The sequence below is a fragment of the Parambassis ranga genome, chromosome 4 (assembly GCF_900634625.1).
Source record: "Parambassis ranga chromosome 4, fParRan2.1, whole genome shotgun sequence".
NCBI classification, from domain to species: domain Eukaryota; kingdom Metazoa; phylum Chordata; class Actinopteri; family Ambassidae; genus Parambassis; species Parambassis ranga.
The window spans coordinates 25,005,338-25,019,744 of NC_041025.1; the positions used below are offsets into that span (position 1 = coordinate 25,005,338).

Consider the following 14,407-nt stretch of genomic DNA (forward strand, 5'->3'; position numbering starts at 1 on the left):
CGTCTTCAGGGTGAAATCCGTGGCTGCACCGTCAGGAGGAAACAGAAACACTTCAGGCTGATTTTCATTCATCCACCTCCTCCATGGTTCTGCTCCGCTCACACTGACCGATGAACCTGTTCTCAGCAGGAAGGTGGAGGTCGGGGCTGAGGTCAAAGTCTGCAGACCAGCGCTGAGCCCACTCCTCTGGGATATCTGAACACAGAGCAGCAGAGTACCAGGACCGGTCCACGTCACCGAGCAGCCGGCAGCTGTGTGCGCCTGCACCTACCTTCACAGTTGTAGCAGGTACCAAACCACTTCTCCCTGAGGGGGCAGTGACCTTCGTTCTCCGGCGACAGCAGCAGCAGGTTGGCTCTGTTAGGGGTCAGCAGGGAGAGTGCGGCGCTGATCACCTGGACAAACAGACGTGTCTGCGTCAGAGCATGCAGGACGCTGGGTGCTGGTCCGGGTCGTGGTCCTGCTCACCTGTGGCTTGAACTCAAACATGAGCTGGTCTCCGGTCAGGAAGTCCGGTTTGGGGAACAGCTGCATGTTCTCACAGATGTTCTCCACGAACTCGATGGGATCCGTCTGTCGGACCAAACCCATCAGAGCCTCGTCAGGACCCGGCAGCACACTGTGCATGTGTGTGTGTGTGTCTGCAGTACCTGCTCCTGATAATGAAACTCGTTGGCTTCAATCTTCTGAATTTCCTCATAAATCCTGAAAGCAGATTTTAGAAACTTCACAGATTCAAACATGTCCACTCTGTCCTCACCACCCTGTCTCTGACTGTCCAATCACAGCTCAGGGACCAATCATCACTGCACCTCCACCTCCAGCAGCGAAGCTAACTGTTAGCATCAGCCTATTACTGTGAGCATGTGCAGACTGACCTCTGCTGGGGACCCAGAGACTGCAGCATCTTCAGGTACTGAAACACGAAGTGGACGACCTGCACAGAGAGAGGACTTTACAGAGAGCAGCTTCTCAGACAGGCACCGCGGCCTGTGTGTGTCTGTGTGTGTGTGTTTGTATCTGTGTGTCTCTGTGTGTGTGTGTGTGTGTGTGTTTGTATCTGTGTGTGTCTGTGTGTGTGTGTGTCTGTGTGTGTGTGTTTGTATCTGTGTGTCTGTGTGTGTGTGTGTGTGTGTGTTTGTATCTGTGTGTCTCTGTGTGTGTGTTTGTATCTGTGTGTGTGTTTGTATCTGTGTGTCTCTGTGTGTGTGTCTGTGTGTGTGTTTGTATCTGTGTGTCTCTGTGTATGTGTGTGTCTGTGTGTGTGTATCTGTGTGTCTGTCTGTGTGTGTGTGTGTGTCTGTGTGTGTGTTTGTATCTGTGTGTCTGTCTGTGTGTGTGTGTGTGTGTGTGTCTGTGTGTGTGTTTGTATCTGTGTGTCTCTGTGTGTGTGTGTGTCTGTGTGTGTGTGTTTGTATCTGTGTGTCTGTCTGTGTGTGTGTCTGTCTGTGTGTGTGTGTGTGTGTTTGTATCTGTGTGTGTGTGTGTGTGTCTGTCTGTGTGTGTGTGTGTGTGTGTGTCTCTGTGTGTGTGTGTGTGTGTGTCTGTGTGTGTGTGTGTTTGTATCTGTGTGTGTCTGTCTGTGTGTGTGTGTCTGTGTGTGTGTCTGTCTGTCTGTGTGTGTGTCTGTGTGTGTGTCTGTCTGTGTGTTTGTATCTGTGTGTCTCTGTGTGTGTGTGTGTGTGTGTGTGTCTGTCTCTGTGTGTGTGTGTGCTTGTATCTGTGTGTGTCTGTGTGTGTGTCTGTGTGTGTGTGTGTTTGTATCTGTGTGTGTCTGTCTGTCTGTGTGTGTGTCTGTCTGTGTGTTTGTATCTGTGTGTCTCTGTGTGTGTGTGTGTGTGTGTGTGTGTGTGTGCTTGTATCTGTGTGTGTCTGTGTGTGTGTCTGTGTGTGTGTGTCTGTCTCTGTGTGTGTGTGTGTGCTTGTATCTGTGTGTGTCTGTGTGTGTGTGTGTGTGTCTGTGTCTGTGTGTGTGTACCTGGTAGAAGTTTTGGTAGCCCTGGTCAGTGAGGGTGATGGAGATGGAGAAGATGGAGTAGGTGGAGTTCTGGTCAAAGCCGGTCTCACTGTTCCCTCCGAACAAAGCCAGAGCCCAGCACCTGAATGTATGGCATGAGCGTGCACACACACACACACACACACACACACACACAGTTTAACAACTTACAGTGCTGCTCGCCCCCTGTGGACAGGTGTCTCTGCGCCCCATGGAGCGCTGCTGCTTCTCTGCCCTGAGCTGCATCAGACTGAGCGTCGGCTGCGTGTGTGACGACAACATCTGCACATGTATCACAGCAGCAGCTCATCACATTCTCACATGAAGCTCACAACCTGAATGAAGCTGTGGTGATATCCTGAAGCAGACACATCTGCCTCTCATCATCATCTACCGGGCCGTGCAGGAAACATGGTCTGTGTTTCTGACGTACCTCTTCCGGAGCGCAGACAGGATGCTGCCGGCTCCCTCGTGTCCGATCAGCCAGGAGATGTAATGAAGAGGCTTGACTCTGAGAACACACACACACAGGAAGTACCACACAGCACAGCTGTCTTCAGGCTGCTGGAAGAGCCTTACAAGGTGGAGGATGACTCTGACTCACCTGTAGTGCTGTCCCTGCGGCGGGACAGCCCAGCTGATGGTCAGAGCGTGGACCTTCCTCACAGGAACCACTGCAACACACACACAGTCAGCAGGCCTACCTCCCTTTGTACTGATACAACAACAACGAAAACAACAACAACCTCTGTAGAGCTTGTTGAAGGCCGGCGTGTCAAACGGCTGCTGCAGATGAGAGAAGTCCGGCCGAGCTTTGCCGCTAAAACACAGAGAGGTTTCTCATTGAGCTGCTCAATATACTTTGACTGAGAGTGTGTGTCTGTGTGTGTGTCTGTGTGTGTGTCTGTGTCTGTGTGTGTGTGTCTGTGTGTGAGTGTGTCTGTGCGTGTGTGTCTGTGTGTGTGTGTCTGTGTGTGTCTGTGTGTGTGTGTCTGTGTTTGTGTGTGTGTGTCTGTCTGTGTGAGTGTGTCTGTGTGTGTGTGTCTGTGTGTGTCTGTCTGTGTGTGTGTGTCTGTGTGTGTGTGTCTGTGTGTGTGTGTGTGTGTCTGTGTGTGTGTGTCTGTGTGTGTGTGTCTGTGTCTGTGTGTGTGTGTCTGTGTGTGTGATCTCACTTGTTGGGAACTTTAATGAAGATCTCCCTCACCCACTGCTCCAGAGTGTCCAGACTCTCTGCACAACAATCAGCTGTTAGCAAAGCTCCGCCTCCTCCTTTTGCTTGTTACCATGGCAGCAGACACGTTTGTGCGCTCTGTGTTTACCTCTGGACTGAACGGTGAGGGTCATGTAGTGAGCAGAGTAGTATCTCCTCCAGAAGTCTCGGAGCCGTTGGTACGTGTTGATCTGCTTCTCTCTGGGCTCGTGTTTTAATGTCTGAGCATTACCTGAAAGCAGGCGCAGCCGTCACACACACACTCTGTGCAGCCTGTAAATGTGTGTGTGTGTGTGTGTGTGGATTACCCCAGCAGAATTGGCTCATAGGGTGTCCTGGTTTTGCCAAACTTCCGAACAGCATCTCCTTCCGATGGGAGTCTGACGGCCTTGCCAACTGGTACTCTGAGGAACAGGACATGAGGTCACAAACACTGAGGGACAGGAAGTGACATCACTAACCTCCCCACAGACAGCAGCAGAGGCAGTGGGCGAATCACTGCAGACTTACCGCTGTCCACGGCCTCCACCTCCCTGTCAATGGCGTCCTCAATCATCAGAGGACAGATGAAGAACTGAGCCCACCTGAACACAGACACACACTGATGAGCCTGAGACCGCCAGCAACACACACAGCAGCCCGGTGTGAGGCCCACCTGTCCAGCGCCTCTCTGAAGAACTTCCTCTGCACATCAAACTGGAAGATGGTCCTCTCGCAGTCTGTGGAGGCGTTGTCACTTCCACCATGTTTCTTCAGGAAGGCGTCGAAGCCGTTCTCTGCTGGGTATTTCTCACTGCCCATAAACACCACTGACCAGCAGGCGCGCACACACACACACACACACAGACAGACACAGACACACACACACACACACACACACAAAGACACACACACAGACACACACACAGACACACACACAGACAGACAGACACACACACACAAACACACACACAGACAGACAGACACACACACACAGACAGACACACACACACACAGACACACACACACACACACACACAAAGACACACACACAGACACACAGACAGACACACACACACACAGACACAGACACAGACACACACACAGACACACACACAAAGACACACACACAGACAGACAGACACACACACACACACACAGACAGACAGACACACACACAGACACACACACAGACAGACAGACACACACACACACACAGACACACACACACACACACACACACACACAGACACACACACACACAGACACACACACACAGACACACACACACAGACAAGACACACACAGACAGACACACACACAGACAAAGACACACACACAGACAGACAGACACACACAGACACACACACAGACAGACACACACACACACACACAGACACACACACACACACACAGACACACACACACACACACAGACAGACACACACACACACAGACACACACACAGACACACACACAGACAGACAGACAGACACACACACACACAGACAGACACACAGACACACACACACAGACACACACACACACACACAGACAGACACACACACAGACACACACACACTATTAGTCGTTATTCATTAATGAGCAAGAAGCACGTTCTCATTACAGTCACACGGTGGGTTCACACTCACTGTGCTCCAGGAAGTGGGCGAGGCCGGGAAGGTCATCGGGGTCACTGAAGCTCCCCACACTGATGCACAGAGCAGCCGCTGCCTGGACACACAGACAGACACACACACAGACACACACACACACACACACACACACACAGAGAGACACACAGACACACACACAGAGACACACACACACACAGACACACACACACACAGAGAGACACACACACACAGAGAGACACACACACACAGACACACAGACAGACACAGACACACACACACAGAGAGACACACACACACACAGACACACACACACACACACACACACACAGACAGACACAGACACACACACACAGACAGACACACACAGACACACACACACACACACACAGACACACACAGTATAAGTCAGACTGTAGGAACACATGTAGGACACAGTGATCTTCACCCACCTGCTTCTCGGAGCTCTTCTTCTGGTTTCCGGCCTTCTCCTCGTCCAGCTCTTCAAAGTCACTGTCCTGCTCCTCCTGCTCGTGGTCCTCCTCATCTTCCTCTGACCCCTCGCCAGAGTCCCCTTCTTCCTCCTGCTCTTCCTCTCTTTGCTCACCTGAGTCTTCGTCCTGTCCCTTAGCATCAGTCCTGCTGAAGTCAGAGATGAGGAGCGCTCGGAGACCGTTGCTCAGCTCGATGTACCTGCAGACAGACGTGCCGCTCAGCTGACAGACCAACAGGAAGTACATCACCCGTGATTTAAAACGACTCTGGCAGACACCCGGCTGGCATTTAAGCCCCTCCCACCTGTACTTCTTTGGGTCGCTGGGTGATTTGATGATCTCAGGGTCTCCCTGGTCGGCTGCAGCAACCTCTGCGCCTCCAGCAGCCAGCGGTGGTCTGTCGTCCTGCAGGGGCGGAGGCTCGCCCTGATCAGGGGCCTGACCCAGCACGGCAACGCCGCTCGCCGACTTGTTGGTCTGAGGCATCTGGACGTCTGGGGCAGCTGTTCATGAACACACACAGGACTGAAAAGGCCTGAGGTTATCTCAGACTACCTGATTGATTGTTGATCAGTTATTAACCCTTTGATCAGCAGGCATTACTACAATGTGATCACACGTGATGACAGTTTGAACAGCAGCACAGCTGAAGTGACTCATGATGGATCAATGCTTCTTCTCCAGCTGCTTCAGTGGGAGCAGTGTGGGGCCATGTGTGGACCCTTCTGGGAGATATTAATAGTCTCCGGCCGTGAGCAGAGTCTCCCGTTATTTTCCTGGATTTCACAGGAAGTCGTTAGCTTAGCATGCAAGTTATCGTGCTTCAAAAGGAGCTCATCGATAATTACTAATCAAACCCGTTATGACGCTGTGATCAGCCCGCTGCTCGGCTCTGTCGTTGACGTAGCAGCAGCCCGGCTCAGTTAGCATTAGCTAATCCTGTTATCCACGGAGTCACAACAGCGCTGCTGCCGCCATGACAGGAGCGGGTCGCGGGGACCCTGCTGCGGGCGGAAGGCTCACCTGGAACACGCGGCGCGAGGACGACGGACAAAACCAAGAGACGAAGAAGAACCGGGTCTGAGAGCGGAAGCTGCTGAAGGGGTACCGTTTGACCCACTGCCGGGCTCACAACAAAGCCTCTGATTGGCTGAGAGCGCGCCACTCACATACAGACGGGCCGTCTGATTGGTCAGTGCTGAAAAACAAATCGCGCAGAACCTCCTCCTCCACTGATTATATGTTTTTATTATTTACTCTATTTTCTCGTGTTTTATTTATTTTACATGCATTTTTATGCTATTATTTTTATTTGTTCGTTTTTCTGTTTTTTTAGTTTTTTAATATAATATAATATAATATAATATAATATAATATAATATAATATAATATAATATAATATAATATAATATAATATAATATAATATAATATAATATACATGTCTCTATAATAATAATAATAATAATAATAATAATTTGCAGCTTTATTTGCAGTAGTTACCATCACACATTCTGATTTGATTTTTATTATACTAAATCGCATCTATAATATACAAACATTCACCATGTTTTGTACAATCACTTTGTGCTTTTCCTGTGGGAGTGAAGACAACAAGTTTACAGAAACCTCTATAGTTGGTTTTCTCCATGGTTTACACTGCATAAAAATAAATACTCGGCACCTTCATCAGTTCTAACTCTATCATTTACAAAGTCACTTAAAAAATAACCATATGCAGACAATGGATATTATTCAATGTTCATTATGAACACACACACACACACACACCGAGTGCACATGATGGTTTGGCAGGTTATAGTTTTTATATTGAATCACTTTTTTCTGCTGGTCATCCATTTGATAAACACACACATCTGAAAATATCACACTCCATCAAAGATACTGCACACAAATACAACTTAACACACAATAAATATCATGATACACACACACACACACATTCATGTAGGAAATACATGGCAGGTACAGAACTACATCTATGGGGGAACAGCAGGCCGAGCTGCAGCTACGTCTGACCTCCATCTTTGCTCTCTGTTCCATCAGATACCCAGACTCTACACTGAAGGTCACATGTTACTCTGGAGCTGTTTCTATGACAACTCCATTTGAAATGTTTTGTCCAATCAGGTTGACTGAATGGTCACAGTGACAATCACTGATGATGTCATACCACGATGATTTTTACTTCGAGTCAGTCAGTGTTACAGTAAGTGTCACGTGGTTTGTGTGGACCAATCAGAGCTGTTGGTGTCGTTTGTTTAGCACATGCGATTGTTACGCCCTCTACTGGTTATGTGAGACAGCATGGGTTAATGTTGAAGTGGCGGTGCCCTGACAGTTGGAGAACTGGTGACCTTGGTCAGGGACGGCAGTCAGACACTGGACAGATCAATGACTGGACGCCTGTTTATTACTGTAACCATGGCCCTTAGAAATCTGCTGTGCATCAATGATGAACTTCCTGATTGATTGATTGATTGATTGATTGATTGATTGATTGATTGATTGATTGATTGATTGATGGAATGTGAGCAGATCGGATTCGGAGCAGGACGGACTGACGTGCAGACTGAGGGCGGTCTACGCCTGCTGTTGTGCGTTGGTGGCGTGAAGCAGCTGATGACTGTAAACACTGTGTGTGCTACGAGAGGCAGTGCTGAGCTGACCTTTGACCCTGCTCTGACATTCAGACGTGTTCTGCACACCTGCAGCACAATCCTCTCTCTCCTGCTGTCTCACTCACTCAGACTGTCAGGTTTCGTTCCACCGCCACATCGACGGTCTGTCTCTGGGCTCGGGTCTGAGTGGGGCGGGTTGGTCGCCACCTGAGCTGCTCTGAAGTGACCTGCATCAGCTTCAGCTGTGTCTCAGTTCAGGAGCTGCAGATGTGACTGATGTTCAAATAAAACAGCATGAACAGGATGGAGTTCCTGTTTGTTCAACTTTTCTCTGACCCACTCACTTCCCGTCTGAAGGAAACCAACAAGAACTCCACAGAGAATCTGATGCTGACTGACGTCATGTGCAGGTTTCATCTACACATAGGTGCATTCTGAACTGCATTCCTAATAACTGAACAGAACCTGAACTGAACTTCAGAAGGGTGGACATCAGAGTAATCAGATTACTCAGATGTTCAGCAGAGCACACTGACACGTGAATGAACTTTACAGTTAGCAGGAGTCACTGAACACTCACGAACATGGACTGAAGCAGAGCAGTGGAGGGATGGGGGGGGGGGGGGGGGGGGGGGGGCGAGCGATGGCGGATGATCAGCAGCACTTCTGAGGTAGCTGCGCCGGCTTGTCGGTCAGTCTGGTGGTCTTGGTGCCCGGAGCCACCGGCGCCTCCACGTCCACGCGCTCTGACATCTTCACACAGATGATGTCCACCAGGCGCTCGAACACCTGCCGCACGTTGATGTTCTCCTTGGCACTCGCCTCGTAGTACTCGAACCCTGCAGCGGGACACAGGTCACATGACACACGGGCCCAGAGAAAACATTCATCCGACTCTTGGATGATGAAATAAAGTGCAGGATGACAGACGGCATCGTAAATGTGGTGGTGATGCGTTCGAGGACGGACGTTAGAATGAGCTGCTGACACAGCAGGCAGGTAAAAAGTCTGAAGGTCTGGAGGTGAGCAGGATGGCACCAGAACCAGAACCTGGTACCATTCTGATGCATCTTGGTTCAGGGAAATGTATAGAACGTTGCAGTGAACTGATCTGTGTTAGTCTCATTTTATAGACTGTGCTTTCAGTTTCCCTCTTTCTCCCAGTGTATCGTCGTAGAGGTCGTCGCGTTGTTTGTAGGAACTTAGCAGACAGAACAGGAGCAGGCTGCATGTCAGCTCCGAGCTGTTTGGATCTTCTCTGCTTTCTGCTGTTTGTCATTCACAAACACCTGGAAGCTGCTGCCTGATGCATGCTGGGTAAAACTGACTGAACTCACTGAACGCCTGAAGCGTTTACACTCAACTGAAACTAGTTTCACATGTTAATCCTCAGTAAACATCCAGAACACACACACACACACACACACACACACACACAGACACAGACACTCACACACAGACACACACACACAGACACAGACACTCACACACAGACACACACACACACACACAGACACACACACACACAGACACACACAAAGACTCTCACACACAGACACACAAACACACACAAAGACACACACACACACAAAGACACACACAGACACTCACACACACAGACACTCACACAAAGACACACACAGACACTCACACACACACACAGACACACACACACAGACACTCACACAGACACACACAAAGACACACAGACACACACACACACACAGACACTCACACAGACACACACACACACACAAAGACACACACAGACACTCACACACACAGACAGACACACACACAGACACACACACAGACACTCCCACACACAGACACTCACACAGACACACAGACAGACACACACACAGACACACACAAAGACACACACAGACACACACGCACAGACAGACACACACACACAGACACTCACACAGACACACACAAAGACACACACAGACACTCACACACACACACAGACACACACACACAGACAGACACACAGACACACACACAGACACACACACACATACACACACACACAGACACACACACAGACACACACACAGACACACACACATACACACACACAGACACACACACAGACACACACACACACAGACACACACACACAGACACACACACACACATACACACACACACAGACACACACACACAGACACACACACACATACACACACATACACACACACACAGACACACACACAGTTATCTCAGCTTTATTGGGTCCTTATTTGTCGTGCAGTGAACTGGATTGAAGTTCAGCACTGGCAGCAGTGGCTCAGTGGCAGAGCAGGGTTGTTCAATAACCAGAAGGTTGGTGGTTCGATCCCTAGTCACTGTTGTGTGTCCTTGGGCACTTCACCCACATAGCCTCCAGTGTACTCACTGGTGTATGGCGCTCTTTGCTGGGCTGCCTTAAGCAATTTCCCCACTGTGGGACTAATAAAGGTTTCTTAATTTAATTTACTACATTACCCATGAGTCTTAGCAGTTGGTCAGGAAGTTCAGCTATGAGTGTGTTCTGCTCACCCAGCTGGTCAGCCAGATGTTTTCCTTTCTCTGGAGGTACCACTCGCTCCTCGTCCATGTCGCACTTGTTACCCACCATGATCACCTGGGCGTTGTCCCATGAGTATGTCTTAATTTGGGTCGCCCTGCAGAGACACGGGGACATTAGTCAACATGGAACTCTCACCTCTCTATCAGAAGCTCCCGTTCTGTTACACACCAGTCCTGGACGGCGTTGAAGGACTCCTCATTGGTGATGTCATACATGAGGATAAAGCCCATGGCGCCGCGGTAGTAGGCAGTGGTGATGGTGCGGTAACGCTCCTGTCCTGCAGTGTCCTGGAATCAAACAGCAAATCAGTTACAGTCCGAGCTGAACGTCAAAATAAAAGTCTCTGACGGAGCAGGAGGAGGTGGAGACCCCAACCGGAGCCAAAACCAAACGGAGTTCTGTCACAGTTTTGTGTGCCACGAGTCTTCCCACAGTCTCAGCACCCCACGGAAACAACTGTGGGGTGCTGATGTCCTGATTCAGGGGTCTGCAGGTAAATCCAGTCTCACTCCTCCAGCTCCCTCTATGGATCTTATCATCCACATGCTCCGTGTTTATGTGTGAAGGCGTGTCGGCTCTTTGGGAAGCAGTAGCAGCAGGGTGGAGGCGGTCGGGGTGGATGGAGGACTGTGGTTCGGATCCTTCAGAAGCAACATGTTGCATCTCGCTGTGGAGTTGGTCTGGATTCAAAATCAGCTTCTTTACTGAGCTAGCAGGTTTTAACACACCATAAACCACCTCTATGAAGAGTCCTGGTCCCACCCACTAACATGGAGGCCGGGTTTATGACCTGCATTGCAGCCAGCCACCAGGGGGCGACCCAGATGTTTTAGCCTCACTATACACTACACTACAGTCAATGGGCTGCAGGGAGTGTCCTCGTGTGTGTGTGTGTGTGTGTGTGTGTGTGTGTGTGTGTGTGTGTGTGTGTGTGTGTGTGTGTAATGATGAAAACAGCAGCTGCAGTACCAGCTGCTCTTTGGAGGGGGCGCCATCAGACCAAACAACTACAGCTCCCAGAATGCTCTGAGCTGTGTCTGAGCTAAAGACTGAATGATTTTATATTCTGCTTGTTGATGTGTGTGGGATCTATTTCCAGCCATCACAGGGCTTTCAGTTTGAATCAATCAGCTCTGATTAGCCCCATTTATGGCACACCCACCCACACACACACTCCTGCTGGGTGTCAACCTCTTCGCCCTGAGAGGTCCCTTTAATTGCCCCCAATGACAGCGCAGTTACTTTGTGTGTGTGTGTGTGTGTGATGGCAAGAGAGTGAGCAGGCGTGAAGAGCTGCTGCCATGGCAACAACATCACCAGTGATAATAAGAGCTGTGTGTGTCTGTCTCCTTTCTTTTCCTCCCAGCAGCTCAGAGAACATCGCGTCTCACTGTGGCTGTTCGCTGCAGAGTTACATCATGTGACGCGTTACTGTCTACATGTCCAAGATGATGTCATGTGATGTACACCTTCCTGTTTCCTGTCACCGTGCTGGTGACCCAGACACAGCCTTCCAGCTTCCATTCCCTCCCTCTGGTTTCTCCCTCCAACCGGGCACAACACTCCCACAGCTCCATCTGCCAGCCAGCAGAGCATGAGCTCATGTCCAAGCATGTGTTCACTCGGGCAGGCTTTGATTCATAAATGCTAGTTTATGGATCTCTGAAAGCTAGCAGGTAGCAGCTAGCATGTGTGTAGAGGATTGTTGTGTCTTTGCGAGGACAGTATGTGAAACAGAGCAGCACTTCCTCACAGGACTCTGATTGGTCCAACCAATCGGCTTCAGGATGCCATCAAAACCTTGGGAAAGACTGCTGTAACACATCTGTCTGCACCACAAACATCTGTCCGTCCTCACCCAGATTTGCAGCTTGATCCTCTTGTCGTTGCGGTAAACCGTCTTCACCTTGAAGTCGATGCCGACAGTGCTGACAAAGGAGTTACTGAAGGAGTCGTCGGCATAGCGGAACAAAAAAGACGTCTTTCCAACGCTGCTGTTTCCAATGATCAGCAGCTTGAACATGTAGTCAAAGTTCTGGTCGGAGCCGTCCCGCTGCCCAAAGCGCTGGTCTGCTTTCGCCATCTGAGAGAAGAACAGTCAAACAGAAGCATTCATGATGTCCAACAGAGCTTGTAACCACCAAACAGGTCAGGGTCCTGCTCGTGGCGAAGCATGCAGCCATGCTGGCGGCAGTCTGAGGTGGAGATGCTCTGATGCTGTTCTGACCTCAGTGTGAACGCACACCACCTGCTCAGCCAGCATCATGATCACAAACACACGCCTCAGCGGTCACCATGGCAACTGTACAAACTCAAGCTGATGGAGGCTGATTGACAGTCAGGGTGATTTAGAATAATGGTGTTAGCTGTTAGCATTGCACCAGCATAGCATGTAGTTTTCAACATAGCATCGTGTTAGCATGTTTATGTTAGCTGTTAGCATGGCTGCAGTTATCTGTCAGCCTGTGTGATGTCATGAAGGGGGAGGGGCCAGGGGCCCTCTGGGGTTCTGGGAGTTCTTGTAGAAGTTTTAGAGATGACTGTGGCTCACACCCAGAGGACAGAAAGGTTGCCACGGTTACAGTCTGTGTTCCTATTGGCCAAGTCACTGGTTTGCTAATAGCTGATCTGAATGATCATCAGAGCTGTGTCATCATTCATTTACCCAGAATGCAACAGAATACAGCTCACAGACGCAGCAGCTGTTCGCTGAGAATATCTGTTTTCTGATGTGTGTGATTAGCTGTTCATACATATATTGATGGTTATATTGTTATAGAAATAGTCAGCAATATTGATCATGAAGGAGGTTATTGGCTGCAGAGTCAAAGAGACTGCAGGACAGTTTGAACCAATCAGAACCAGAACCAGCACCAAAATACAACCTGCTCCAAAACACACACACACACACACAACAATGACCACACACATTCCTGCAGGGACTGAAACACACACAGAAGATTAAGATGAATCATGAAGCCAAGGGAGGCTCTGCTCCCTACAGGCGTGCGCACACACACACACACATTGATAATGAAGGAACATTGAATATCAATGGATGTGATTATCACAACATCTAACATTTGGATCAGAAAATCATGAAGCTGCTCTGATCAGATGTCATCACACACTCCTGTGTGTGTGTGTGTGTGTGTGTGTGTGTGTGTCTCACCTCTGCTGGGCGGATCTGATGCTTTCTCTCCTGTCTCTCTGCACCTGAGGGAGCAGGTTCGGTGTGTACAGATCCAGATGTTCCTCAGATGTGTTCCGGATCAGGGTCGCAGTGAGCTCGGTGGATTCTCCTCTGAAATGAGGCAGACCGGCAGCGAGACGTCTCTCCGCGGCGCCGCACGCACAGCTTCACGCTGACATGCTGGGATGAAGGAAGGTGGAGCGAAGCGACGATCAGTTCGCTGAGTTCTGCTGCTGTCACCTCCTCTCAATGAACAGGCTGCTGCGACCTGTCTGCGCGCACCCCTCAGCCAATCACAGCGCGGCTCTCGGCAGGCGAATCCTCAGCCAATCACAGCGCAGCTCTGTGTTGTATGACTCATAACCTAGGCGATGAGAAAACAACATGTAGGGCTTTGAACGTGAAGGTTTATTATATATTATGGGCTTATTGTTAGTAAATATCAGTTTCATGTTCTGTTACATTTCTAATGATGAATTAAACTGAGCAATTATGATCACAAACATTAAACATTAGTCTGCATCCAGCCGTTTAATGTATATTATGGATAATAAAGAATTGATTTACAATATATTTTTTAATATAGGCTACAAGCAGTTCTATAAAATAAATTATATAATTTATGAATATGTAATTAAATTATATGTATTAGATTACATGCAAGATTTTCATATATATAAAAT

General features: G+C 49.2%; 2 protein-coding genes across 2 annotated transcripts in view; both read right to left on the reverse strand.

Moving 5' to 3' along the window:
• The window catches only part of LOC114434171 (nardilysin-like), a 14,790-nt gene extending 8,321 nt beyond the window's left edge, over positions 1 to 6,469 (reverse strand). The window contains exons 1-19 of the mRNA XM_028403168.1: positions 6,337 to 6,469; positions 5,618 to 5,816; positions 5,272 to 5,512; positions 4,838 to 4,919; positions 3,862 to 4,015; positions 3,717 to 3,790; positions 3,515 to 3,610; positions 3,316 to 3,438; positions 3,169 to 3,226; positions 2,743 to 2,816; positions 2,601 to 2,670; positions 2,430 to 2,507; positions 1,979 to 2,099; positions 879 to 937; positions 651 to 705; positions 469 to 573; positions 272 to 395; positions 109 to 195; positions 1 to 23 (exon numbers count right to left, since the gene is read on the reverse strand). The exon at positions 1 to 23 is cut by the window's left edge and continues 97 nt beyond it. Of these exons, the coding sequence (XP_028258969.1) occupies positions 1 to 23; positions 109 to 195; positions 272 to 395; positions 469 to 573; positions 651 to 705; positions 879 to 937; positions 1,979 to 2,099; positions 2,430 to 2,507; positions 2,601 to 2,670; positions 2,743 to 2,816; positions 3,169 to 3,226; positions 3,316 to 3,438; positions 3,515 to 3,610; positions 3,717 to 3,790; positions 3,862 to 4,015; positions 4,838 to 4,919; positions 5,272 to 5,512; positions 5,618 to 5,799 (1,806 nt within the window). The 5' untranslated portion in view covers positions 5,800 to 5,816; positions 6,337 to 6,469. The remainder of the gene's footprint in view (positions 24 to 108; positions 196 to 271; positions 396 to 468; positions 574 to 650; positions 706 to 878; positions 938 to 1,978; positions 2,100 to 2,429; positions 2,508 to 2,600; positions 2,671 to 2,742; positions 2,817 to 3,168; positions 3,227 to 3,315; positions 3,439 to 3,514; positions 3,611 to 3,716; positions 3,791 to 3,861; positions 4,016 to 4,837; positions 4,920 to 5,271; positions 5,513 to 5,617; positions 5,817 to 6,336) is intronic.
• Positions 6,470 to 6,962: 493 nt separating this feature from the next.
• Positions 6,963 to 13,901, reverse strand: rab3b (RAB3B, member RAS oncogene family). Its single transcript, XM_028403180.1, has 5 exons — positions 13,704 to 13,901; positions 12,390 to 12,614; positions 10,700 to 10,818; positions 10,501 to 10,625; positions 6,963 to 8,792 (listed from the first exon to the last, which is right to left on the reverse strand). The coding sequence occupies exons 2-5, from the start codon at positions 12,612 to 12,614 to the stop codon at positions 8,608 to 8,610; spliced, it is 654 nt and encodes a 217-aa protein (XP_028258981.1). The 5' UTR covers positions 13,704 to 13,901; the 3' UTR covers positions 6,963 to 8,607.
• Positions 13,902 to 14,407: the final 506 nt, after the last annotated feature.